This window comes from Esox lucius, chromosome 11 (assembly GCF_011004845.1).
Source record: "Esox lucius isolate fEsoLuc1 chromosome 11, fEsoLuc1.pri, whole genome shotgun sequence".
Lineage (NCBI taxonomy): Eukaryota > Metazoa > Chordata > Actinopteri > Esociformes > Esocidae > Esox > Esox lucius.
This window is the reverse complement of record NC_047579.1, coordinates 36,858,117-36,883,770: the sequence shown is the minus strand read 5'-3', so window position 1 is coordinate 36,883,770 and position 25,654 is coordinate 36,858,117. Positions and strand designations below refer to the sequence as shown.

The following is a 25,654-nucleotide window of genomic DNA, read 5'->3' as shown; positions in this document are numbered from 1 at the left end:
ATGGCGATGCTGCTTCTCAACCCAATTCACATTCTGGGACAGAATTTACATCAGCAAGTACAATGTGTTTTAGAAAAGTAGTAGTTTATTTTTTGTCAGAAGATGAAGGAAACAACACCAAAAGCAGTATAAAGATAATGACTAAATATATAGCTTCATAATACATTCACATCAAATAATTGTATTGTATGTCAATATCAGAACATATTACATCAAGTGTCCAATTCTCCAGTTTTATGTCCGTGGCCAGGTACAAAATCAGGCCTCAGAGGAGGGCAACAATGAATGCTTGATTTGACACTACATGCTTTGTTCCAATTGTTTTAAACAGTACAGTTCAGTGAAAAAGTCTTAGGCACTTGAAAGTCAAACTGAAGTCATTTATTTGGTAAGTGTTTATTTGTTTTGTATTTTATTTGTATGTATTTTATGTTCATGTATTACTACATATAAAAATCTGTTTTATTAAAATATTAACCCAAAACATTGTCTTAGTTTGACTTTCAGGGGCCTAAGTACTGCAGGTATGACTAAGAACTAATTCTCATCTTCTGCACCAACCTAAGAAGAATTTTGGATAACTGCCTTGCTCAGGGACAGAACAACAGATTGGTCATTTTACCGTTTACTGAAGCTGAACACTAGGCTACCCTGCCGTATGATTTGACCCTTAATACTTTGATTTGAAATATTATCACCATCGTTCTAGATTTCAGTGAACAAATGTTTCACAGCAAGTACAAAATAAATGAATGGCTGAAAGATCCATAATGAATAACACTGAACATACGTGGAAGAGATGTACAAACTGGTGTACCAGTCTGTGAACAAAGACCAGGGTAGTCTGGACATTGTCTTTTAGGAAAGCAACGGTAAGCAGCGTACGAATGCTCCACATGATGTCCATTTTGGGTCACTGCTGCTAAATGCTGAATGCATTCCGGATCTCTCTCTCAAACAGATCCTTCAGACTTTCACCCATCTCACGGAACTCTGAATTATCCTTCAGAATAAAAACATTTCCATTAATAGAAAACAGTCCAAATCAAGCAAGAAAATATTAGCCTAATGTGATTTTGTTAAGGAAACATTTTGAAAATGTATGCACTCTGGAAAACAGTTTGCTGAAGGACTTAAATGTTAATGTAAATGGATGAGACTGGTATGTCTTTAAACAGTATTACAGTACTCATCAGTTAAACCAGTGTTTTGTGTGAACTAAAGACTAGGGGCTTTCCTGGCTAATGTTTCAATCTGGGCCTCAACCCCCTCCCAACGAAACAAAAGGTCGAACGTACCATAGGTACTGGGTAAGCAGAGGCGTCACAATACATCCAGGGCTCAGCCCACCCTCCCACCCCACCCGGGACAAAAAGTACAGGGTTTTGAATGTACATGTGGAAAAGTTCGATGTACACGCTAGCGGGCTACACGTCCACATGGCCATAATGCGCCATCGGAATTATAGATGAATAGATCAGGGGCTATTTTCTTCTTATTATTCTTTTTGTTCCGTTTGAGATCCGAGGCTATAGCCCCAGACGCCCAGGCCTAACGACGCCACTGTGGGTTACTACAAAGAGAAACATTTGAAATGTGTACATTCAAGCCGTTCTTCAAAGTGTTTATCAGCTTTTAGGTGATTCTGGAAATGAGACGGGGCAACATATCAACCTCACCCTGTTGAAGGCGGCACAGTTGGTGAAGATGAGCAACACGTCGGCCACAAAGGCCTTCACCGTCTGGTACTGACTGTTCTGCAGCTTCTCCACCACCCCATCCAGCCACATTGGAGTCTTTATCATGCTGGAGTAGTTCCTCACCTGGCAGTGAAACACACAGATGGAGAGACGGTCTAAAGCTGACACACTGACACGAATCACCATCAAATAGGCTTGCTGTTCCACCGCACTGTGGACTGGGGGGGGCCGGGCCTGGATGGTTTAATCTAGGAGCTCAGTCCCAGTACTTAGCATTCATTTCTATATTTTTGTCCCTTGTGGACTGTTCTGAAGGCATATATGGACATCCTGGACAAATGTCTTATAACAAAATCAATCTGGAGTAGTTCTTATGAACACCTGCACACAGGTGATAAAACACAGAGAATGAGTGGCAGGAAGAGATGACTGGAGAAAGAGAAAGAGGGAGAGAGTGAAAGAGAGAGAGATAAACAGACCAAAGTAAACTTACATTGACGCGAGGATCTTTTACAAAGATGCAGTCCTCGTCTGCATGGTACAGAAACAGCAGGAGGTACTGGCATTCCTGTCAGTCAACACACACCCCAAACTGGCTTACATTTAATTCGTAAAACAATTATTTAATGTAACATATATAATGGACGGACGTGTAGATAGAAATACAGCTCTGGAAAAAGTCGAATAGGAAGGTTTTGAGTGAGGAAAAAAGGGTTAAAATTAAGAGACCACTGCAAATTGAACTCTTGTGTTCCTCACTCAAAACTTTCCTTTTCAACTTTTTTGGAAAGGAAATAAAAAGGTGCTCTTAATTTTTTCCGGAGCTGTAGTTTGACGATTAATTGATTGGCATTTGGCCCAATGCTAGTAGTTAATATTGTTTCTCACCAGAAGACGGCCAGATGTTCGGTAGTTCAGAACCTCCTGGTAAGTTTTCAGACTGGGGAGACGCCACAACAGGCTCATTCTCAGTATACAGAATGTGCACACCCAGTGAAAATCCTTCCTGTATTGAAACATGTACACAGGTATGGGCAAACAATTACACAGGTATAGGCAAACCATTATATATTTATCTAGTCAAAATTATAGGTCATTACATTTTTTTATTGTAGTTCAGGACAGTGAATTACAATTGAAGAAAATCCTCAAAAGTAATTCAAATACATGATAGAAATACAGCCTATCTTTATATATGCACATGTGTGCAACAACACACACACACAAACACACACGATATGCAGACAAATGGGTTTCCCAATACAAAACAAATGGACCTCTCCCAGTCTCTCATCAACAACCCAGAAAGTATTATTACAATTTAAGAAATTACTCTTAAGTAATTCAAAGATGTGACCGAAATACAGCTTATCTTTATATATGCACATGTTTGCAACAACACACACACACACACGATATGTAGATAAAACAAAACAAATGGACCACACCCAGTCTCTCATCAAGAACCCAGAAAGTATTTTTTTCAATCTTTTTTTCAAACCAACCCCAGCAATGCATCTTCTACATTAGGTAGGTGACATCCCTGATGGAAAGAGCGTGGACATTCATCACAGCAAATCAAGCTGCCTTGGATCCTACAGATGAAGCAGTCATCATCGTTAACCTGTTCTTGCTGCCCAGACCGAGGAGAGAGGAAGGTCAGAATGGCTTGGTTAATTAAAAACCTCCTCTACAGCTCACTTTCTTTACAATTATCCTCTATAAAGAAACATCCTAGAATTGTATTTCAACGGAAGCATTTAATTGGATGTTTGCTAATGTTCCAGGGGTCAGGGGGGAAACGTACCAAGTCTTTGGCAGTGGGATCGCACAACTTGCACTTGCACAATGGAGGGTGAATTATCAAGACCTTACTCTGACATGAGGAACAAACAAGGACATTACTATTAGTAGTAAACATTTTAACATAGTAAAGAAATCATATTAAAGGCTTTATCTTTATCCCTCTATACCTTGATGAGGACACTGAGAGGATTCCCATCACACAGGATGTCTTTCTTCCAGGAGGTCTCTGCCATGACTGAAGCCCCCTTCAAAAACTCCACTGGGGACATCCAGCTCTGCTCTGTACGGATACTTTTCCCACAAGTCCCTGGGGAAACAGAAAAGGCATGTACCCAAGTGTAAATCCAATATATACCTGATTCTGACCAGTGACATTGGATCAGTGTCTCTCAACTCCACTTGCTGATGTCCCTAAGTCAGGACGTGTATTTGTTTACGTCCTGGAGGAACTCACCTGATTAATCTAGAGGGCTTGATGATTTGTGGACAAGTGACTAAGGTGTTATTTTACCTGGCTACAACAAGAACAGTGTCCGGTTGGGTGTACCAAAGGATAAGAGATGAAAAGGGACAATGGGAGAAAGTATCTCTAGTGAAAACTGACTGAAAGAGGACAATGGATGAAGGTATCTCTAGGGAAAACTGTCTGAAAGAGGACAATGGATGAAGGTATCTCTAGGGAAAACTGGCTGAATGAGGGCACTGGGTGAAAGTTCAAAGCGTGTGAATTGAGGAAAAGTCAGAGAAAGAATGTTGCCAACATGCATTATTTACCCCAGAGTCCAGTACCTACAAAAGCTTTCCAGAAATGTCAATAGTTTGTTATGTTTGATATGTTTCTAACAAGTTGAAATCAAAGACATCACCAGACTATTGATCGCTGTGGGCTTAGTGGGGAAGTGCATACAATTATGCCACTGGCTGTTTTAACAGCTTATAAGACAGTAATAGGCTTACGAGTGTCTACTTAATACTACTCATAAGAATTGAGCAATTGCTAGCGAGACTGAAGTTGAACTTTACAGCGCCAAAGCAATTTAATTTTATTGCACAACAAAGTTTGTTTTTCTTTCATTCAAGAATGACATTGATACAACAGCTATCAATATAGGTGACGATAACTGACATTTTCATCAAGTGAAAGGACGAGAGAATCATGGAAACCCCTCCTCTTTTACTGCACAAGGAGTTGTGATCTACTGTATATTACCCCAAAAAGCATGCATGGGTGCGTACTTCGAAAATCCACAAGAAATGGTTGCATTATAACTGTAAAATATTTTATTTTAGGCTTACTATAATGTAGCTAGTGAAAGTTGTAGCCAGCGAAGTTTTGACTATCCTGAACAAATTCTAATGTATCATTTGTTTTGACTGTGGCGAGGCTCGAACACAGTCCCTTGCATGTCATCTCTAACCACTACGCTATTTAACAAGGGGTAGGTAGTCAGTCACTCACTCACTCAATAAGAGACATTCACTCTTTTCGTTTGCACGGTCCGGAAAAAAGGGGGCAATGGGAGAAAAGTATCTAGTGAAAACTGACTCAAAGAGGACAATGGGTGAAAGCTCAAAGCGTGTGAATTGATGCAAAGACAGAGAAATAATGTTGCCAACATGCATTATTTACACCAGAGTCCAGTACCTACAAAAGCTTCTGAGAAATGTCAACAGCCATGCAGTCTTGTTATGTTTCTAATAGGTTGAAAGCAGAGGCATCACCAGACTAAATGATCGTCATGGGCTTAGTGGGGAAGTGCATACAAGCCAGCGTTATTGGAATGAGGGCCGGTCTGTGAAATCAAATCACCTGTTGGCTATTGTTGTTTGCGTTTTTTAACACCATCCCAGTTGTGTTAATATCAGCTCGCAGAAAATAGTAAATCTTCTGTGTGTGGTAACGTAAACTCATCAAGTCAAATCAAGTGTGTTTTTGTAATTAGATCAATAGGATTCAAATACCACATACCTGATGCAAAGCGGTCCTTGTGTAACATCCCGTCAATGACCCCACAGGTGACTTGGAAGACAGTCTTTTGCGGAACAACCTGACTCCCTCCTGGACTGGTTCCTCCTCCAGCAGGAGTCGTCTGCTCTCCTCTTTCTCCTTCATTTTCCTGTTCAACTTCCAGTTCTTCATTGTCCTCGTCCTGAACATCCTCATATTCTGAATCTGACAAAGACAGAAATTAAAGGACAAATTAAGATGTTTATGTTGTCAGAAATGTTCTATTGAATGGTGATTGGTGTACATACCTGTACTTGAGGCCGCTGATTGGTTGGAGGCAAACAGTTCTCTTTTGGACTAGTTGAGACAACACGGACAGATCAGTGTTACTCAGATAACATTAGTTACAGAGACTGATTAAATCCAATGAAAAGGCAGCTCTATCATTATATTTTCCTCCACTAATTGGTGTTTTGACCAATCACATCAGAGCTGATCTGACGGGCCAAAAGACCAACTTGTGAAATGAACATGAGAATTTGTCTGCCTGTTTACACACAGACTAATTAGACTAATATGGATTTCATCTACAATGGTAAGAACAAAAAAAAAAAATGAATACAAATGAATTAGTTATAAACAAGAACATTTTAATTGACACTGAATTATGTTAGTAAATGTTTATAAAGATCTCAATGTATCAAGCTTAAATACCTTTGTACCACTAGATGGACAAAAAATGTTTTAATTTAGAAGATTTGGAATATTTAAACATTGGTGTCTCACCTTTCCAACTTTTCTTCTTTTGAAACTTGGTGAAATTAAATGACCTTCCTGTGGCGGTGATGGGAGAGGTTATAGAAAGACACAAGGACATTGCTTTCCAATATTCAATGACTTGGTGGCACATCAAAGTAAAACAGATCCAGTTAGTTTCTTTACAGAAATACATTGATGCTCAGGTGTGGTTTTCTTAAAGTTGTTGGCAGCTCAGTTGGCATTCTACTGTAGTTAGAATGTTACAGAGCCCTTTGTTTTAACAGTGCTGGGTTGAATGTAGATGTTGTCTTGCCCACATGTTGTTACACAGAATGACATACCTCCATCCAGTGTTAACATAATACAGTCCTATGTAGTCCTATGTAGACTTATGTACCCATTTGCATCCCTAGCCAGCTGGTCCAAGCCTATCCTTTCTTACAGCTGCCCTTGAGTTTGACAGGCTAACTGTTTAGCTTAAGACACTGGGTCCTTCCCACATGGACCAGTAAAAACCGTCTGAAAAAATTAGCACTCATCCACTGCACCTCACTCTGGAGTGTCTTAGTCTAAACATGAAGCCTGATCAACCAATGTGCAGCTATAATCAAGCTGAGGGGTTGGATCTACTAAAAAATCCAGACGTAAAGCCTCAAGTAGCATCAGCAGGACAGACAATATTCTGTATAAATAATAATAAGCGCTTTTCGTACAAAAGCGTTTGGAGTGCAGATTTATCGTACAGGACGATATACAAATAATGAACACTACAAATTACTCTAGAGGTTAATAAACGGGTCTCCTCTGAATGATTTTGAATACCACTGACCTTATGTAGACTACTGCATGTCTGTATGCTGTACCAGGATCCGTTTGTATATCAGTATGCTGTACCAGGATCCGTTTGTATATCAGTATGCTGTACCAGGATCCGTTTGTATATCAGAATGCTGTACCAGGATCCGTTTGTATGTCAGTATGTTGTACCTGGATCAGTTTGCATGTCTATACACTGTACCTGGATCAGTTTTTCCAGAGTGGTCCCTTCACAGCGGATACTGGTCTTCCAGTTTTTACGTCTGTTCTTCCCCCCAAACTCCTCAAAGTCAGCCGGGGTGAACCATTGATCATCTACCCAAATGCAGTCCTCCCCTTAAACAGACCATGAATGAGAAGGTCAGAATAGTAAATTGAAATGTCTTTCAGACCACGTCATGGTCCATCTAAGACCCTGGCAAAAACTACAACTTTTTAAGTCTGTTGTGCGAAGGGCATAGATGTGGAGCAGTAAAGCAATAGGAGGTAGCACATGAGGCTCGGGAAGCAGTTCTGACCCTCTGACCATCAGCACTGGCTCCCCTCAAGGATGCGTCCAGTCCCACCTACCCTGTACACCTACAGCTGCACCTCCAGTCACCACTCTGTCAAGCTCCTGAAGTATGCAGATGACACCACCCTCATCTGACTTATTTCTGATGGAAATGAGTCCAGCTACAGGTGGGAGATTAATAGGTGTCTTGGTGAAGTCAGAACAACTCCACTGTCTTTAGAACTCAACGCCCTAAAGACAATGGAGATGATAGTGGACTTTAGGAGACTTGATGCTGTCCCTGTCCAGAGTCCTCCTGGTTGTGTTGCAGATCAAGACGATACCGGACGATTCCAGCTGCCACTCTGATAACCCCCCCCCCCCACACTTGAGGTCGCCCAGGACCTCAAGTTGAAGCTGAACATCACCTCGCTAACAAAGAAAGCTCAGCAGAGGATGTACTTGTTGAAAAATTTCAACCTGCTAAAGACTATGAAGGTGCATTCTGAGTCCATCCTGACATCCACCATCTGATTCTGATCATTTCTGAGGGCACAGAGTGAATGTCTTGTGAGCAGAAACATGCAATTCTGTCCAACGTCCAGTGTGAGTTAACAATGAACACTGAAGATAACAGCATTTGTTAAAAGACTTAAGTTAAACTTGTTTTTCACCTGAATCATTGTTCTCCTCATAATGCACATGTTTTGTGTTGTTGTAGGAAGCAGTAACTTCCCCGTTGTTGACCAAAACATACACTCACCTAAAGGATTATTAGGAACACCATACTAATACTGTGTTTGACCCCCTTTCGCCATCAGAACTGCCTTAATTCTATGTGGCATTGATTCAACAAGGTGCTGAAAGCATTCTTTAGAAATGTTGGCCCATATTGATAGGATAGCAACTTGCAGTTGATGGAGATTTGTGGGATGCACATCCAGGGCACGAAGCTCCCGTTCCACCACATTCCAAAGATGCTCTATTGGGTTGAGATCTGGTGACTGTGGGGGCCATTTCAGTACAGTGAACTCATTGTCATGTTCAAGAAACCAATTTGAAATGATTCAAGCTTTGTGACATGGTGCATTATCCTGCTGGAAGTAGCTATCAGAGGATGGGTACATGGTGGTCATAAAGGGATGGACATGGTCAGAAACAATGCTCAGGTAGGCCGTGGCATTTAAACAATGCCCAATTGGCACTAAGGGGCCTAAAGTGTGCCAAGAAAACATTCCCCACACCATTACACCACCTCCACCAGCCTGCACAGTGGTAACAAGGCATGATGGATCCATGTTCTCATTCTGTTTACGCCAAATTCTGACTCTACCATCTGAATGTCTCAACAGAAATCGAGACTCATCAGACCAGGCAACATTCTTCCAGTCTTCAACTGTCCAATTTTGGTGAGCTCATGCCAATTGTAGCCTCTTTTTCCTATTTGTAGTGGAGATGAGTGGTACCCGGTGGGGTCTTCTGCTGTTGTAGCCCATCCGCCTCAAGGTTGTGCGTGTTGTGGCTTCACAAATGCTTTGCTGCATACCTCGGTTGTAAAGAGTGGTTATTTCAGTCAAAGTTGCTCTTCTATCAGCTTGAATCAGTCGGCCCATTCTCCTCTGACCTCTAGCATCAACAAGGCATTTTCGCCCACAGGACTGCCGCATACTGGATGTTTTTCCCTTTTCACACCATTCTTTGTAAACCCTAGAAATGGTTGTGCGTGAAAATCCCAGTAACTGAGCAGATTGTGAAATACTCAGACCGGCCCGTCTGGCACCAACAACCATGCCACGCTCAAAATTGCTTAAAACACCTTTCTTTCCCATTCTGACATTCAGTTTGGAGTTCAGGAGATTGTCTTGACCAGGACCACACCCCTAAATGCATTGAAGCAACTGCCATGTGATTGGTTGATTAGATAATTGCATTAATGAGAAATTGAACAGGTGTTCCTAATAATCCTTTAGGTGAGTGTACATATAACTGCAAATCATAGCAACAATGCAAACATGCTGGTCTTTCCACTAGGTCTCAGACATGGTTAACAGAATCTGTTAAGCTCCCACCTCTGGCCAGCTTGTCCCGGTAGAGTGTGGCCTTCTTATCCCTGCAGGTGACTGGTAGCTGGATCTTATAGAAGGGCCAAGTCCAGATGTCAGCTGTCTCCCCATTCTTGAGAGGAGAACCTGCATCAGGACACATTGGAGACAATGGCCCTCATTTATCAAAAGTGCATACACCAAATTTCCAGCGTACACCTGGCGTACACCCAAAACCACGGTGACTTTGAGATTTATCAATATGGACGTTGGCGTACGGCACTCTCAAATCCTACGCCAGCTCAGGAGGTGGTGTACGCACGTTTTGAGTTAGTGAGGTAATTCGCAGAAAAAAAAATCCTAACGCACTGACAAACTAAAAGATATGATATATTAACAACATAATAATTACAAACTTCAGTGTTTATTTTTGTGCAACATGTTTAATTTGTGTGACTTTACCAAAGCATTTGATGTATATGTATTCCTTCAGATGCGAGCCTGTGCGCTTTACATGACGTTTCAGGGTTAGGCCCGGCAGTTGCGCACAGACTGGGTTCAATAATAAAAGGCTTTTAATGACCAAAATATAATTCAGACTGACAAAATAATAAAAATGACATTCTTCTTCTTTTAAATAATCATAATAGAAATAATAATAACGACATTCTTCTTCTAAATAACAATAAACGTAATTAATAATAAATATCATAAAATAATAAGACTAATATTACAAATTGTCATGCAATTATTAATGTGAATGAATGGTACTCCACATCACATCATCTTTTATTCCGCTTTTTAAACTGCCAAATAAAATAATTTTATTTCTTTCTACCTCCCTGGCGATTGTCTCAATCTCCACGTCAGAGAAGTTTCTCCTTTTTACCGTCTTCCGTGTGTCCATGGCGTAAAATGAGGGCGTGGGGGAAGCGGAGACTTGAATATAATGGGGCGTGTTATTCTAATGACGATCGTTTTCAGCCTCTGCATTTATCAAGGGCAGGTATTGCGTACACCTGGATTTTAAAGGTACGCACAGCTTCATAAATCAGGCGGTGAGAGGAGTGTAAGCAAAATCTTACGCCAACATATACGCCCGTTTCTACGCAAGAATGATAAATGAGGGCCAATGTGACTTTAGTGAAAATAATATTTTATTTAAAATAAATATGTAAATTAATTAATTATTTATTGAAGATGATGTATATTTGAAGTTACTGGGGGACTTTAGACTTTGCCCGTCAAGGCCACCTCTTGCCCCCCTAGTCAGTGTGAATCCTGGGACTCACTGAAGACAGGTTTGTGGACATCCTTCTTCTGACTGGGTGTGGACTGGGTGGATGTGCTGGGCTGCTCCTCTTCCTCACTACTCTCCTTTCCCTTTCTCATTTCTCTCTTTTTCTTTACTGTCTTTTTCTCCTCCCCATCGTCTTCTCCTTCCTCCGAAATCTTCCTCTTGTTCCCTTTCTCATCCTCCTCCTCAGTATGTGCATGAGGTGAGCTTTCCTTACCTTTGGCAGAGATGTCAGAAAATTTAGCTTGAAACTCTGGGTAAGTAATGAAATTAGTAGCAACAATCGAAGCAACAGCTCTTCTGACTTCCAAAGCAAACCAAAATGCTACCAGAAACTACTGGAGAAATACAAATAATGTTAGAAACAGTTAATACAACCAAAGAAAAGACCCACTGACCGTCCAGCAGGCTATTACGAAGCAGGCGTAGCATGGGGTACTGTTGAAGGAGGTGGTCCTTAAACACACAGCGCCAGAAGAGCTGGATGCAGTCAGATCTCTTTTCCTCCAACCAGTTCAGCATGTCGTACAAACCCTTCTCCCTCTGCTCCTTACTCTTTATCCACTTCAGCTTCTGAAGAAGAGGTCAAATAAAAAAACATATAAGTGCCTCTGATTGGTGCATTTAGCTGCATCAAACGGGGTGTTTTGAATCCGGTGCTGTGCCGAAAACCGACCCCCTGCCAGAATCTTACCCAACTACTTGTGAATGCACACACACTCTGTTCTCCATTGCTGCAACCTGCCCTTTCTTTTGTTGTCATTTTAGCCTACGTTTCACTGCTCTTGTAGAAGAAAACATTCTTTATTTGTGTCCTTAAAGACAACAGTAAAAAGGATTACGTTTTCCGCATTTTATTATACACTGAACAAAATTATAAATGCAAAAAGAATAACAGCTCATAGAAGTGCAACACCGTTGTACCTCACTTATTCCAGGCAAGCAAGGTCTGCAGTGAAAACTGCACAAAAACTATTTTACTTCCTGAGGAGACTCAAGTTGGGCATGTCTGTAAAAACTCTCACCAACTTCTACAGGTGCACCATTGAGAGCATCCTCTCAGGCTGCATTACTGCCTGGTACGGCAGCTGCTCCGCTGCTGATCGCAAGGCCCTCCAGAGGGTGAAGTCTGTGGAGCGCTTCATCAACTGCCATCTCCCCTCTGTGCAAGGCATCTACCAAACACGATGATTGAGGAAAGCACGGAACATCATAAAAGATCCCAGCCACCCAGGCTATGGTCTGTTCACACAGCTGTAGTCTGGTAGACACACTTTCAGACTCACAATTCTTTTCCACTTCAGGCCATAAGGCTCCTCAACCAGCAACATATGATCATACTGAACATTCCAAATGCTCTGAAGTCTTTCCATGTACATTTAATGTACTGTACATGAGAATATTATTTTGTATGTACAGTACCATTCATAGGGATGTTACACTCATATTGTATTTATAATGTTCAATACCCATATTGTACATATTCCCCATCCCACTCTTTTTAAAATTGCTGCTAGTTTATATTTTTAAGTATATTATTGATACATTTTAGCTTTTCATATTTCTTCATTCTTACTTCGTAGTTGTTGTGTGCCATGTCACAAAAATGTAATTGTGCAGGATGAGGCTGTGTCATTTGATGCATTTGATAAATAAACTTTGAACTTGAGTGTACATCAGGAAACTTTACACAATTGTGGAGAATTAATCTTCTTCTGGAAATAGGGTATTTCCATTAGATTTCCTACACTCTCTTGCTCGTGGAGTTTTCACCGGTTTTCACTTACGAACCTCAAAGTGCAGAACTCCTCTTTTCATGTCAAAATTCTGAGAGCGCGCAAAGAATGATCCCCGTGTGCATTTCAGCTTCAGCAAGAAATGTGTCACGGTAAATGCGTAAATGTTGCGGTATAAATCTGAAAATAAAATTGCTGTTCAACTTACATTTATACAATATAGTACAGTATTCTACTTCTGGTTAGAGCCTACACACCTCCTTGAGAAAGTCAACCACGTGAGTGTGTGTGGTAGATTTGCATTGTATTGTGAGATTTTTGACGTGCTGTACGCTGCCTGCTGTTACCTACCTGGCTACCTGCCAAACTTTTTCAAATTTACTCTATATAAACTAATTTGTCAAATTCTACTTCAAGAGTTTTACCAACTCAATACTTTTTATCTACTGACCTTTTACCAAACTCTTTTTGGACATAATTAACGGAACTACTCAACCCTGAAAACCCGACGCTAATTATCATTACTATGCCTTATCACTGTAATTGTTGTATCTACAACAAGGAGAACTATCGCAAGGATTATGTTACTAACTGCGTCTGTGCCACCAGGAAGAAACGATAGTCATGTTAGCCCCCCGGCACAGCTCTTGCAGCCTGGCATGAACTTTCTCTTGGTCACTGGGAAGAAATGCCGTCGACCAGTTAAACCTGAGTCGTTGCCAGAGCCAACTGATATTTTCAATAGGTTTTCCCCACTGGAGTCGGAGTCAAGATCTGAGCCGTCTTTGGAGGGGAATAATCGGCAGGCATGTTCTACCGGTGGTACGGAAAAACTGAAAACTTTAGTCATCGGCGATTCCATTACCCGCAGTATTTGACTAAAGAATCAGCCGGCTGATTTACCGGGGGGCAGAGCCACCGACGTAGCCGCAAATCTGGGGTTGGTGCTAGCGAAGTCTAAAACTGGCAAGTATAGAAAGTACAGAGATATTGTTATTCAAACGACGTTTATGATGAAACAGTCAGAGGTTACGTAGCAGAACATAGCATCAGCGTGTAAACTAGCTAGAAAGATGTGTCGGCATCGAGTAATTGTCTCTGCCCCCTCCCAGCTAGGGGTAGTGACGAGCTCTACAGCAGACTTGCGCAACTCAATTGCTGGCTGAAAACAGAGTTCTGCCCGTCGCAGGTGGTAGAGTTTGTAGATAACTGGCTCTCTTTTTGGGACTCTCCCAGAAATAGGGCCAAGCCTGATCTGCTGAGGAGTGACAGACTCCATACTAGCTGGAGTGGTGCTCTTCTTTTATCTAGGAACATTGACAAGAGTCTCACTCCTATAGCCTCACCATGAGATAGGGTGCAGGTCAAGCCGCAGGCTGTTAGCCAGCCTGCTAGCATAGTGGAGCCTGTTGATTGCATAACCATAGCAGTTAATAAAGTTTTACCTATTGCCACTGTGACTCATTCCATGCTGAGAAACGTTAAACAAGGTAGTGCGAACAATAGCAAACTTATTAAAAACACTTCTCTTCTCACGTGCCTATGACTGAGCACTTAAACGTAACCTGTTTAGCCTCATAGCTTCCTATGTTTTTATCCCATTTTTAATCTGTATAGGTTTTCTTATTGTCTTTTTTATTATTATGATGTATTCATTTGTTTTGATGTTTTCATTTGAGTATTTGTTTTTATGTTATTGTACTTTCATATATTTTTCTTTGTAAAGCACATTGAATTGCTTCGATGTATGAATTCTGCTATATAAATAATCTTGTGAACCAACCAGGTCTCTGGGAATAGGAAGACTATTTTATGTAAACATTTGACAGCTGATTTCGCAAGATATATTAGGTTAGGTGAAGTATTGCTATATTAATAATCCAGAAAAAGAAATTGCAATTGGCAGGCTGTGTTTCAAACCCAGGTCCTTCAGCTCTACAGACAGGTGCACAAGATACTGCTCAAAATAGGAACTTCCTGATACAGGCAGCGAGTAGTGGTGTTACAAGGTCAATGTGTTAAAAGTGATTTTCTTTCTAACCCAAACCCTAACCGTAACCCCAGTGCTGTGACACCTAACCCTAACCAAACCTTAACCTAACCTTTTTTGTTTTCTAACCTTACCCTAATCCTTTACCCTAATCTTAACCCCAGTGGTGTGATACCTAACCTTAACCCTATCCTTAAACCCAGTGCAGTGATACCTAACTTTAACCCAACTGTAATGTTAAAATGCATTTATGACATATTTTAACGACCTTGGTAAGGCCATTACTCGTCCTTCCAAATCCATAATCCCTGTGTGGTAGGGTGACCAGATTGGATAGGGTGAAATACAGGACAGTCAAACTATCACCCCCAGCCCACAACTAACTGTCTCTAGACAATAACTTAGACTGAAGCAACAAAATAGTGTTTCACTTTGAACAACATAATGCATTTCTCTCAGAAAGGCTAAAATAAAAACAGTTTTGACTGTAAAAGCTATACTATAATAAAATACGGCAAATGTATTAATTGAGAGTAGAGGGAAAAGAACACAACACACTTGTTTGTAGATCTCTAGCTCATGGATAGTGAGCTATTAAAAAAATGGTTGTTTTGAAAGATACATTTCTGTCAGCGGTGGAGCAGGGGTGGCTAATTGGGCCCCGAATGTTTTATCAAAAGCCCCGAATCTTTTAGGTTTTTTAAAATAACTTCAACTTTGTTTCATTTCCTCTCAGTCTTTCTGACTGGAGTGGCAAAAAATAAAACAAAAGCTCTATTACTGTGCGTGGTGGCGGACGGTAATGCATCCCGCATCAATCAGCTTGTTTGCCAACTGCCAATAAAAACTAGCGAAGAAGAATATAAATCTTCTTCTTCGTCGTTAACTTGTCATCAGGGGCTGGCGGGCTGTTGTCATGCATGTTGTCATGTTGTATGTTTCATCAGTGTTGCAAGCTTACTGGCTAACCGGCTGAAGTTATGGATATAACAAAGTTTTTTATACGAAACAGGAACACTAGTAACAGACCTCACTCGTAAAACCAAAACACACAGCTTGTATCAAAAGCAATCTCAGGGCATGTTTTACAGCTAATCTCGGCACATTAGTGGGATAAGAAGAGAGACTAATTGAGAAATATAGTGATAAAGAAGATCAGAAAGACATGAGAAAGTTTATTTCCTCCTCCTGATGACAACAATCCCAAGTACAGATGCATCAATATCACTGGAAAAGTGATTTCCACCCCCCCCCCCCCCCATACTTTAATGAAAAAAGTAAATCTTTAATATATTCTACATTCATTACATAAAAGTAAAATATTTCAAGCCTTTTATTGTTTTAATCTTGATGATAAGGGCTTACAGCTCAAGTAAATCAAAATTCCAGTACAAATGTATTAGAATTTTAGGACAAATACTTTTTTATACGACCTGACAAGATCTCTAATCAGCTAATCAACTCAAAACTAAAAAAATTATTTCATCTCTCATTCTGGTTCTGGTGGTGCAGCACAATGATATACCAACAAAATGTTTGAGATGTGCCTGTAATAATGTAATAAATGTATTAGTATTTACATAATTAAAGGAACTGTTATGGTGAACAGTAATAATGAATAAATAGTAGCAGCAGAGTATTGCTAATTAAATGAATATCACTGTCCACAATTTTATATGTAAGCTTTTTGGACAGCGCATCATTATTTTACTGTAACATATTACACTATCATCTGTATTTAATGCAGAAATTCTGAACAAAAAGTATACATATTTAATAATAAGACACAGGTCACAGGTCTTATTAAAACATATTTTTATTGTTTTATTATATTACATTATTATTACTTGTGTATTGTTTAAAAATACATGATAAACCTTGTTGTGCAGTTAAAGCTTCAATTGTTCTTTTTTCCATTTCATGGATTCTGATGTAGCAAATTTATCAGCTAGGCACAAACTAAACAGAACAGAACTCTTAAGATTAGTAATGATGTTTACACCAAATTACAATTTTACCTATGTAGGCTAACTTAAAAATGGTCAGATAATGGTTGCCTGTTTTTAGTTGCCAGGGGTAAAAATTAGTCATCCTTAAAATGTTTGGTGTTTTGGATTCACTACAGCTGGCGAACAATTAAATACAAAATAGGTTGTAGGCTCTACTGGGTGATTTTTTATTTATTTGTTTTTTTACTGAGTAACTATCATCATTTTCCCAGATTGTGTATAGAATTTTAGGCATTCTATTATTTTAAACAACCTGATAAATTGTGCATTTAGCTGACATAATTGGGGGGGAAATCTCCAGCGGGGGAGCATGCCCCCAGAACCCCCTAGTTTTGGGCTAAGCCCCGTATGTTTATATCAGCTGGCTCCGCCCCTGATTTCTGTACAATCACTGAGATTCCATCCATCATCTTCCGCGTATCCGGGGCCGGGTCGCGGGGGCAGCAGTCTAAGCAGGGATGCCCAGACGGCTCTACTCTGAGCTCCTACCGGGTGACCGAGCTTCTCACCTTATCTCTAAGGGATCGCCCAGCCACCTTGCGGAGAAAGCTCATTTCGGCCGCCTGTATCCGGGATCTTGTCCTTTCGGTCATGACCCAAAGCTCATGACCATAGGTGAGAGTAGGAACGTAGATTGACTGGTAAATCGAGAGCTTCGCCTTGCGGCTCAGCTCTTTCTTCGCCACGACAGACCGATACATCGACCGCATTACTGCAGAAGCTGCACCGATCCGTCTGTCAATCTCCCGTTCCATCCTTCCCTCACTCGTGAACAGGACCACTAGATACTTAAACACCTCCAATTGAGGCAGGCACTCTCCACCAATCTGAAGTGGGCAAGCCACCCTTTTCACAACTGAGGACCATGGCCTCGGATTTGGAGGTACTGATTCTCATCCCCACCGCTTCACACTCGGCTGCAAACCGTCCAAGTGCATGCTGAATGTCCTGGCTTGAAGGGGCCAACACGACAACATCATCCGCAAAGAGCAGAGACGAAATCGTGTGGTCCCCAAACCTGACACCCTCCGGCCCCTGGCTGCGCCTAGAAATTCTGTCCATAAAAATTATGAACAGAACCGGTGACAAAGGGCAGCCCTGCCGGAGTCCAACATGCACAGGGAACAAGTCTGACTTACTGCCGACAATGCGGACCAAGCTCCTGCTTCGGTTGTTCAGGGACCTGACAGCCCAGGATAACCATCACTCTGCACCACCTCCGGATTTGTCTGCAGTAGACGAACCGCCAACACAACCACAATTCTGAGTGCTCCCCAGTACAATGATAAATGGAAAATAACGTAGTTTCTCATAGAAGTGGTACAGGCAATTTTCTTGGCTGTAATACAGTTCGACCAAGGAGCAAATCCCAGGGGGGACGGGTATGGAGTTACTTTTGTTTCAATAAGAACAAAACAGAAGTATTAATATTGCAAATAAAATAATTAATATTGAAAAAAAATAATCAACTAAAAAGTATTGAGATCATAAATATATGTATTGGAAATAAAATATTTTGAAAGGGCGAAAACAAATGTATTAAAAATGAATGCAAATAATTATTTGCATTCACAGGACATTTTCTTGATAATGATATTGTGTTAAACGTCTTTGGCTGCAGCTTTTTTCTGTCTTTGGTTACATTACCCTGGATTGTTCAGGTTACGCCTTGTGCTGTGGAACTAGCTAAGCCTGAATATGTACGATTTAGCATCATGATGTCATTCGATACTAAGTAAGCGACCGCTTTCGTTGCCGTCGTTTTATTATTATGATGGTGCCTGCTTTTGTAGGCCAGGTTTATTTGTTCGATGTTTCAAGTGAGTGAATGTATTCATGCCTCTCGTGATAGTATTTATAATTTAATATTGGCGTTTGCCAATGTTGTGGCTGTCAGACGGAACACGCCGGGTACAGTATAATTTCTGACCTTTATAATGCGCTTTTTATGGTTCCTGTATTCTCTAATTTATCGTTCTCTCTCGATTCCTCCTTTCCTCAAAGAATATGTAGCCTGTAAGTGATATGTACATGTTGGGCATTTGTTTCATGTTTTTGGTCGTGGTTGTACTCGGAAAGGATGCGTGTTTTTGTCAACGCTGTTGCTGCGCTGCCCTCCCTATGGTCTCCACTTAATAAAACGGTCTTGTTTGTCAGTGGATTTTTGTTGTTTTTTGGTCAGATTTAAACTAAATATGTCTGTTAGTTTTGCTGTACTTAGTTTTTGGGCCCAGCCATCTTTACTCATGCCCAGCCAAACAACAATTTATGCCTACGCCACTGATCTGCAGGTTTTAGTTTTTTCCTATAAATTGGTTCCCAGTTCAGACCTAAACAACCAGGTGAGGGTAGAAACGAACCAAGTGGTGACCTAATCAATGAAGTACAAGGTGAGAGTGAAAACCCGCAGACACTCGGAACTCCATGGAACCGTTATGACACCTCTGCTCTATTGCTCAAGATGACCAGTAATAACAGAACAGTAAATCAAATGCGGGCACTATAGAATAGCCTACGTCACGTAAGAAATACGTTCTGTGTAAGATGCTGTGTCTTTGGTCAGGGTTGAATTTTATGTAAGTCTGGTTGAATGCTTCTGGCTGTCTACCGGCTCAAACCTGGTACATTTCTTCCGGAATTAGTTCGTCGACTCGGAGCTGGTTTAGGAAGGTGTCCGGGCGTTCCATGCAGGACATCTGTTTCCTTCTACTGTGGAAAAAGTGAAGTAATTTCTCTTGATTTAGAGACTCCAACGGGTCCTGATCTGTCAAAAAATCTGCCTGGTCCATTTGCGCAAATAATTTTTCCATTTAGATTTTAGTTATTGCTGTTGCAAAAATAGTCACATATGCAGACGGTTATTACTGGATCATAACGTAGCTTGTAATCATAGATTAAAGTTCAATTTAAGGATTGTAGTGAAATAGAATCAATATGGTCCAAGGTAAGATGTATTTATTGTAACAAAGCGATCGCAGCCTGCGGGTATACGTGCGGCTATGAAGCTGTAATTTATAGTTCGCACTTGAATCTGTTTAAAAGATTTTCAAACATGGAAAGGGAAAGTGAAACTATTATTGAGAACCGGAATTCTGCATCATTTCCCCAGAAATATCGCCTGTCTGGTGTAACAAAATCAGTTCACTTTCAGTTTTGTTTGTGGTAATACGACACATAACATCACATACAACATGTATACTATCAATCCACCGTACTAAGCAATGTTCAATACAATTTAATTTGTAATTCCATATATCATAATGTATGGGTCCTGAACATTTCAGATAAACATTTAAACATTACAGCACCTGAAAATAACACTGTAAAAACAATTGAAAGGGAAAGGGTAAAAAAAAAACACAAGAACAAAAAATAACAAGTATATAAAACTAAATTGTAAGAAATCATACATGGTGTTTTCCATTACAAAAAGAAAACGACGATCAGGCTGGTGAAAGCCTGAAGACATAGGGTAACATGGGGCAAGTGGCTTGTAGTTGCCCAACACCTGAAACACTTCAAGTTGGTGTTTCCTTACATTGGTCACCCGCCTGTATAATAATATACAAGTTTTATTTTATTGTCTAATATGACTGAAAAGGTTTGGGAACCAATGTGGTAAGGTTTAGGGTTAGTAGAAGGATTACTAAAAGTAGGCTTTTTGGGGGGAAATCTATTTAGGTGTCCCATTTAGATAGTTAATTTAACATGTTTGTGTGTGTCTGTATGTATGAGGGTGTGAAAGTAGGCCTACAAAGTAATATATTGGTCTTATTCATTTAAATCTCTCAACATACTTTATTTCAACACTGTTGTTGAATGCTGTCCTTGACAGAAAAAGTATACTACCCTCCTTTCCCGAGCACATACTATGGAATGACAACTCCAGCATTACTACATTTCACCTATTCAGAAAGAATGGACATAAGACAAAAAATATAGGTTACACTGATAGGATTACGTTTTAGTGCTAAACATTTACACCAACATAAATTAAATAATAATTATAAAGAGATCAATGTATTGGATAAGAGATTTCTATTTGGCATTTATTAATAATTCAATGTTTGTATTGATTAGTTACAAGATTGTAGATTAAAAGTATAAATGAGGTCCAACTCTTACAGGTGCTGGTCATAAAATTAGAATATCATCAAAAAGTTGATTTATTTCAGTAATTCCATTCAAAAAGTGAAACTTGTATAATGTATACACTCATTCCACACAGACTGATATATTTCAAGTGTTTATTTCTTTTAATTTTGATTATTATAACTGACAACTAATGAAAACCCCAAATTCAGTATCTCCGAAAATTTGAATATTGTGAAAAGGTTCAATACTGAAGACACCTGGTGCCACACTCTAATCAGCTAATTAACTCAAAATACCTGCAAAGGCCTTTAAATGGTCTCTCAGTCTAGTTCTGTAGTCAACAAAATCATGGGGAAGACTGCTGACTTGACAGCTATCCAAAAGATGACCACTGACACCTTGCACAAGGAGGGCTAGACACAAAAGGTCATTGCTAAAGAGGCTGGCTGTTCACAGAGCCCTGTGTCCAAGCACATTAAGAGAGTTGAAGGGAAGGAAAAGATGTGGTAGAAAAAAGTGTACAAGCAATAGGGATAACCGCACCCTGGAGAGGATTGTGAAACAAAACCCATTCAAAAATGTGGGGGAGATTCACAAAGAGTGGACTGCAGCTGGAGTCACCACGCACAGGCGTAGGCAAGACATGGGTTTCAGCTGTCGCATTCCTTGTGTCAAGCCACTCTTGAACAAGACACAGCGTTAGAAGCATCTCGCCTGGGCTAAAGACAAAAAGGACTGGACTGCTGCTGAGTTATGTTCTCTGATGAAAGTACATTTTGCATTTCCTTTGGAAATCAAGGTCCCAGAGAGGGACAGCATCCACGTTGCTTGAAGTCCAGTGTAAAGTTTCCACACTCAGTGATGGTTTGGGGTGCCATGTCATCTGCTGGTGTTGGTCAACTGTGTTTTCTGAGGTCCAAGGTCAACGCAGCCGTCTACCAGGAAGTTTTAGAGCACTTCATACTGCTGACCAACTTTATGGAGATGCAGATTTCATTTTCCAACAGGACTTGGCACCTGCACACAGTGCCAAAGCTACCAGTACCTGGTTTAAGGACCATGGTATACCTGTTCTCAATTGGCCAGCAAACTCGCCTAACCTTAACCCTATAGAAAATCTATGAGGTATTGTGAAGAGGAAGATGCGATACGCCAGACCCAACAATGCAGAAGGGCTGAAGGCCACTATCAGAGCAACCTGGGCTCTCATAACACCTGAGCAGTGCCACGCCGTATTGCTGCAGTAATTAAGGCAAAAGGAACCCCAACTAAGTATTGAGTGCTATACATGCTCATACCTTTCATGTTCATACTTTTCAGTTGGCCAACATTTCAAAAAATATTTTTTTTGTATTGGTCTTAAGTAATATTCAAATTTTCTGAGATACTGAATTTGGGATTTTCATTAGTTGTCAGTTATAATCATCACAATTAAAATAAATAAATATTTGAAATATATCAGTATGTGTGTAATGAATAAATATAATATACAAGTTTCACTTTTTGAATGGAATTACTGACATAAATCAACTTTTTGATGATATTCAAATTTTATGACCAGCACCTGTACATGGAATAACTGGGGGTTCCAGAGGAGTTCTGACAACCACTGCAAAAATCCACATGCCATGTAACCTCCAGCAGAATCCAAACCACTAGAACATTTTATTTTGTGCTGACTTTCTATTAGTCCTAAACACATGAGGGTGTAGGGGGAAACACACTAGATACCTTGAGGGAACGGAGGACCAGGCCACTTTCAGGGCATGTCTTCCTGAGTCAGGTTACTGCTTCCAGTATCTCTATAGTTCCAGACACCTTTTTCATCCTCTTTATGTTATGAGAAATGTTTTTCCAGTCTGGATGCTTCTTCTCCCGTAGTTGGATACAGCTTTGACATACTGTAAGACTCAGTAACCATACTACAGACTCAGTAACCATGGCCTTATGGTCTGTTTGTTTGACATGCATTTAATGTGTCTCCATATTTAATAAAACATTTTGAATAACCTTTGTGTTGGTCAGTCATTCTTCAATATTCATACTTACAATAACATTAATTATTCATAGATAATTTAAGATATTTAAGCAAATAGGTTTGAAGGGGTTAGGGTTGACCAATATATGACATGTGATGAAGAATGCCTGGATATAGTTTTTGACATTGTATATCAGCCAGACACCTGAAACTTCCTGTGTTATTACTAATATAAACCTGTTACTAACTTGTACCAGATCTTACTGTCACGCCCTGATGTGTTTCACCTGTTGTCTTGTCTCAGCCCCTCACCAGGTGTTCTTCTGACCACCTGATAACGAACCCTGCCTGTCTTCCACTACGAGCTTGTCTGCCTCTCTGTGCTGCCAACCATCTGATCATCGGTACCGACCCCTGCCTGGACTACCACTATGAGACTGCCTTGTCCCTATTGGTTTAATAAAGATTTTGGATCATTCTTCTCTGCCTGTGTCTGCATTTGGATCCCCGCGTTCCTGCGGTTGTGTCACTTACAGCTAATCAGGATTTAGTGTTTGAGCAACCCGGTTTATAATTATATACAACTCAGCTGATATAGCGTATACAACATTAAGATCTTAATTGAATCACTAATGTAAATAACAGTTCACACTAAGTACTAGTGTTTAATGATTTTATTTCAGACTGGGGAGTTTTATTTGCTTTACCACAATGTCTGACAATGTTGGTGATGTTAGATTCTAAGGATAAATCATGACTCCAAAATGAGTGTGTGCTATACAGGTCAAGGCATACATGTGATTGTCATATATAAATAAACTGGACTAGAACATAAAACGTTTTACTGGTAGTTGAGGGTCAGGCTGGTCTTCAGGTTTCATCAGAAATTCTGCCAGGCTGTCCACCCAATCCATACCTGGCAAGTTGTGTTCACCTACTACTTGAAACATTTGTCAGAACTCATTTCAAATTGAACACTGATTTTGCTGTAGTTTATGTAGTACAGTATAATATGTAGTTTAGTATACTCTACATAATCTACAGGGGTTCTCCTTTGTCATCTATAAATATTCATGCTCTATGGTTGTCTCAGTGTTCAATAGAAATCAGAGCAAGAGGATTTATAACTGGAATACAGACCTTATGTTGGATGATACACTCATCCACAGGTGTTTTCTGTTCATCAAATACATTTTATAGAACCCTTTTTGCATTGGCAGTGGTCACAAAGTGCATGTACACAAAATAATTGGGGCACAGTGACTATAAAAAAAACAGTGGGAATGGAACCTAGGAAGAAACTGTGGAGCCAGATTTTAAGGGGCCCTCTTATGAACGTGAAAAATCAGCGACAGCAGCAGAGCCTAGTACAGATGAAGGAGGTTGAGAGAGGGAGATTAATTAACGATATGGCAACAAGGCAAGGATGGAGGAAAGAATTACGTGACAAGGCTGTAATATATACAGCTCTGTTTCGTTTTCATGCAAGTCTATATTAACAAGAATATAGCATAACAACGAAAAAAACAATAATATTGGCTGCTATATAGCTGATGAGTGATTTCATATTTATTTTTAGAAAACATGCTAATAGGTCTATGTTAAGAATAAATATCGTTAGCCTCATAGCATAATTGCCTAAGTCATTTTTTGTCCAAATTGTGATATCTGCCTAACTGTCCTACCACTGCTGCATCATTGTCCTTAGCCAATCACAACACTTATTAGAATCCAAAAACACTATCAGCCTTAGTCATCTCTTTGACTTAGGCAGAATAACTCTGTGTTCATACCAAAAAAAGACCAGTGTGATGTATGTGACAGCGCCAAGGTAGGAAATACAGATCAGGATACCCTTACTACTCACTAGAAATTAAAGGCTCAGGCTCAAGCTGAAAAAGCTAAGGATAAAAAGGAATCCAGTGACAAACTTTCAGTGTGGACAATGGACCTTCAATGCGTTCTACTGTGCCCCCAGACGAAAGCAAGTACAATGTATTACAAAACTAAATTACAGATGCGCAACTTTACTTGCTTCAACATGTACAACAAAGATGCATATTGTTACGCTTGGGAAGAGCATGAAGGCTCCCTCAGCAGTGAGGTTTTTGCCCAACTGCAGTCCAAACACTTCGAATCAATCCTAGAAGCCAACGGAAACATTGAGAAAGTCATTGTCTGGAGTGATGGCTGTGGATATCAAAATCGGTGTGGTGCCATCAGCAACACCTACCTTCATCTGGCCATGAATCATGGTGTCACCATAGAGCAAAAGTTTCAGGTTGCTGGGCACACACAAATGGAGTGTGACTCCATGCATAGCCTCATTGAGCGGCGCATCGTCAAAGATATTTACACTCCACGTGATTAAATTGTCGTCTTTGAGACTGCACGAATGCATCCATCCCCATACAAGGTGACTCAGCTATACCACAATGACTTCATTAAGTTATCTGGGGCCTATGTCACCAATATTCGACCAGGTAAAAAAGTTGGTGACCCCACAGTCCATGGCCTCCGGGTTCTCCAGTACTTGGCTGATGGTCGAATCCGGTACAAGTTGGATTTTGAGTCTGAATGGGAGGACCTGCCTCAGCGAATCAACATCCCCGAAGAACCATTCCACTGGGTCCCACTCTTTCCTGCCCAATTTCCAATTACTCTCAGGAAATTCAATGACTTGCAGGCAATGAAACCAGTACTACCAAGAGTGGCCCACCAGTACTATGACAACCTCCCTCATCAATAGACAGTGTGAAAATGAGTGTGCACAGCACCTGAGTGGAACTTGGTGGGAAAGGAAAACAGTGGTTAAGGTTAGATATTAAGAAACAACTTGGTTAAGGTTGGAAAGTTACACATCTTGGTTATATTTAGGAGAGTAAAACAACTTTTGTTATGTTACGTTTGCATTTATACACTCACCTAAAGGATTATTAGGAACATCATACTAATACTGTGTTTGACCCCCTTTCGCCTTCAGAA

The 25,654-nt window shown here is 40.3% G+C and overlaps 1 protein-coding gene across 2 annotated transcripts; it reads right to left on the bottom strand.

Moving 5' to 3' along the window:
* Positions 1-127: 127 nt before the first annotated feature.
* Positions 128-19,839, bottom strand: LOC117595242 (nuclear body protein SP140-like protein). 2 transcript variants are annotated; one of them, XM_034295211.1, is made up of 15 exons: positions 19,215-19,839; positions 11,260-11,434; positions 10,857-11,078; positions 9,592-9,711; positions 7,232-7,365; positions 6,241-6,288; positions 5,763-5,811; positions 5,476-5,679; positions 3,674-3,813; positions 3,508-3,576; positions 3,206-3,333; positions 2,589-2,706; positions 2,194-2,268; positions 1,680-1,823; positions 128-1,003 (listed from the first exon to the last, which is right to left on the bottom strand). In XM_034295211.1, the coding sequence occupies exons 1-15, from the start codon at positions 19,404-19,406 to the stop codon at positions 923-925; spliced, it is 1,899 nt and encodes a 632-aa protein (XP_034151102.1). In that variant the 5' UTR covers positions 19,407-19,839; the 3' UTR covers positions 128-922. The 2 variants fall into 2 exon arrangements, with proteins under 2 accessions (XP_034151102.1, XP_034151103.1); XM_034295212.1 differs by lacking the exon at positions 9,592-9,711 and having other exon boundaries at positions 19,215-19,836.
* Between the last annotated feature and the right edge of the window lie 5,815 nt (positions 19,840-25,654).